The 3,377-nt window shown below is 48.7% G+C and overlaps 1 protein-coding gene across 1 annotated transcript; it reads right to left on the bottom strand.

The window, feature by feature from the left end:
* Positions 1 to 1,152: 1,152 nt before the first annotated feature.
* Positions 1,153 to 2,702, bottom strand: LOC109735371 (uncharacterized). The gene has a single exon (XM_020294585.4). It carries the CDS (start codon positions 2,543 to 2,545, stop codon positions 1,382 to 1,384), a length of 1,164 nt encoding a protein of 387 aa, XP_020150174.2. The 5' UTR covers positions 2,546 to 2,702; the 3' UTR covers positions 1,153 to 1,381.
* Positions 2,703 to 3,377: the final 675 nt, after the last annotated feature.

Raw genomic sequence — 3,377 nt, 5'->3', positions numbered from 1 at the left:
TTGATACTTGGTAAAGAACAAAGTTTATATATGAGTCATCTCATGGAGTTCTAAGTTAATGCTCAACACACACTAACAGATGGCATGTTATTCAGTGCCTCCTTAATTACTCCATTATATTTCATTTATTGTGGCGTCAGAGATGGACTACAATATAAGTTCACTGACAATACATATGTACAGTGCCATCTCTTACATGGAAATTATTTGGACATAAAGTTATGGACCGCATTACGGAAGAGGTTTATGGTGATGTTACATTAATTAAGCATATCAAGAGATGTATCTTTGGACAGAACATGGAAAAAAATGGTTGCAAAATAGAACAATTGAGATAGAAGTGACACAAAATGAGAGGAGGCGTGCACACTAGACTTGAGGAACCAAGGGAAAAGAGAGGAAACAACAATATGAAGACGTGAATTTTTTGGATTCTACATTTCGAGATAGCCATGGAATCTGCAATAGTTGTCATACAATAGGAACTTTTTATATAAAAATGTGTTTCTACGTTTATATTTTATACCTATGCTTTTTGGTATGAGTTCCTGTAAAATGAAAACATGTGAAGAAGGAATTAGTATATTTTAAATCTCGAAAAAAGGATATCATATTATATATCATGTAAATCACAATAGCTCTTCACAACGTTTATTCATTACATCTTATAGTATGAAATATCTAATTGGGATTATACTATTAGATTTTTTTGAAAATAAATAAAGATGATTCCAAAACGATGTTTGTGAAAGGCTCATATTTGTCAATGTCCTCACATTTGGTTGCAATTTTCTATAGACAAATCAAATAATGTCTACTGATGGAAATAATTATAAAATTCTAGCCCGCACATCGGGCGGGCCACTCTGCTAGTTGGTTTAACGACATATTTCCTCAGTCCAGAAATATTTGTCGGAGAAATGGATATATATCTAGACGTATTTTAGTTCTACATATATTCATTTTCGATAAAATAATTCCGTAAGGAGGCACGGTCACCTAAGAAAAAGTCTCACCTCGTTGTGTCACTCTCCTCGGTCGTCATCAACTTGCTCCCATGGAAGTGGAACGCAAGGAAGAAACGAACAAACCAGAAACTTGTGGTGGAAGCTGCCATTTATTGCAAGTTGCACGACTGTAGACAAGAACAAATTCATTCAACCCGATTCTCATCCACATGTATGCATGCATGGATGGAGATTAACTAAATTTATGCAATCAACAATCTTAATTTCATCTTCATGATACGCACAGACAGCACAAGAAAATAACCTCTCTTCTTTTCAACTCTCCGGTCCGGTCCGGTCCGGTCGATCACCCTCACCCTCAACATCATGCACCCAAAACATAAAGATTCATGCTACGGGAAGGATCCATGCGCCTAGTAGTCGCCGCCGTACATGTCCTCCTCCACGCGCTCCGTCACGCGGTCCTCGATCTTGTGCTCCACGTAGCTCGCCCCGCCCGCCAGCGCCAGCCCGCCAAGCACGCCCGCAGCCGCGCCCACCGCCAGCCCGCCAGCCATGCCCATCCCCTTCTTCTTCTTCCCGCCGCTCTGGTCCAGGGGCACCCCCGTCGTGCCGTACGCCGGCGCGGCAGACCCGTACCCCGCCGCCTGAGCTGGCTGCGCTTCGCCGTAAGCCGGAGCAGAGGAGCCATATGCGCCTGCTCCCTGTGTCGGCGGTGCGGCGCCGTAGGGCGGTGGAGCAGAGCCGTACGGTGCTGCGGCCTGGGGAGCCTGCGCGGTGGAGGCATAGCCGGGGTACCCAGACGGTGGCGCCGCCACGGCGTACGCGCCGTAGCCTCCAGGTGCCGCCGCGGCGCCGTACGCGCCCGCACCAGCGCCGTACCCACCACCATAGGCATCACGGGAGGATCCACCGCCGTAGGGGCCGGAGGGCTGGGAGGAGCCGTACCCCGCGGGCGCCGGGTAGGCGCCAGGGTTGGACTCGTAGTACCTCGCCGGCTCCTTCACGGCGACGCGGACGTCAAGCTTCCCCTGGGGCCTACCGGACGGCCGCTTCAGCTTCAGGTTCCTGGACACCTTGCCCCCGACGCCGGCGTCGTCGACGACGTCGCGGAGCGGGAGCCGGGCGGAGCCGACGAGCGGTTTGACGCCCTCGGCGGCGTTGGCGTGGACGACGTCGAGGTAGAGCACGGCGTCCTGGAGGCGGCTGGCGGGGGGCAGCGGGACGACGACCTTCTCATCCCAGGCGGGGTTCTCATTGTTGTCCAGGTCGACGCGGGTGGAGCAGCGGGCGCCGGCGTCGATCCAGAGCACGGCGTAGGGCTTGAGGTCGCCGTTGCGCCAGTTGACGTTCTTCAGGTCCCGGGCCGCGCCCACGGTCACCTCCACCTCGTACCGCGAACCCATCTTGCTAGGCTGGGCTGATGTTGGTTGCCCGGCGAGGCGGCGATGATGTGTTTGGTTGTGGTGGGATGCGGTGGTGGATGGCCGGTGGCGACGGCATAAATAGGCGAGAGTGCGCGGGGCGGCTCGGGCTGGGGGCGCACCGACCGGGGGTGGTGTGGCGCAGCCCGTCATGTCTGACTGGAAAGTGGTCCCGGCGTCTTCAGTTTGGTATAGGATATGAAGTATTCAATGCATTTTCTAGGTGCGGATGCCCGTAGAGTCAATGCTCTTATTTTCTTTGTGTTTGTATGTATACATTGTCATGACATATTGGCGCATCCTATCTCTATCTTTGGGCTATCTAGAATTATTATTACTTGGCATCGAAGGGATTGCACAAGATCTAATTAGGAGGCGCCATGCACAAATTAAGGAGCAGAATGAATGAGTGGCTACCCGATTTGGATCCTCCAAATTAACACTCAACACACATACTACTGGCATGTCCTTGTCTTTGTTTCTAAAATTATTATTATTAGTACTAATATCCTCCAATGCATTTTCTACCCGATATGAGTATCTCTTCACGTCTTTGTTGGTGTTGCTCAATGATGCCCGATAAATCGCGCATTATACCAAAAATAGTTAATTTCATTTTAGTACAATGTATTTGCTTCACTACTAAGGCAACGCAAATATTCATGAACCAGTGTTCGCTAGGTTTACGGACTGTGTAGCATAGCACTATTTGTGTCTAATGATATTAGGAGCGTTGTACAAAAATCATTAATCCATGGCTAATATAATAGATAAAAGTATGGAGTTTGTGTCGCACACAACTTTGAATCCGAGTACGACTCTTTGTACTTTGGTGACGGGCGAATGAAAACACAAAACCTGCACCGCGTACCACTATGTGCCATCTTTTGTATTCAACTCTGACAAACGTCACAAATAAGATTACTCTCCCTCTAGTAACATTGTGAAATTAAAGTTGTTTCACTAAAAGTAAAATACAAATATC

This window comes from Aegilops tauschii, chromosome 7 (genome assembly GCF_002575655.3).
Source record: "Aegilops tauschii subsp. strangulata cultivar AL8/78 chromosome 7, Aet v6.0, whole genome shotgun sequence".
NCBI classification, from domain to species: Eukaryota; Viridiplantae; Streptophyta; class Magnoliopsida; order Poales; family Poaceae; genus Aegilops; species Aegilops tauschii.
Note: the sequence above shows the minus strand (reverse complement) of the source record. Positions and strands in the feature narration are given on the sequence as shown.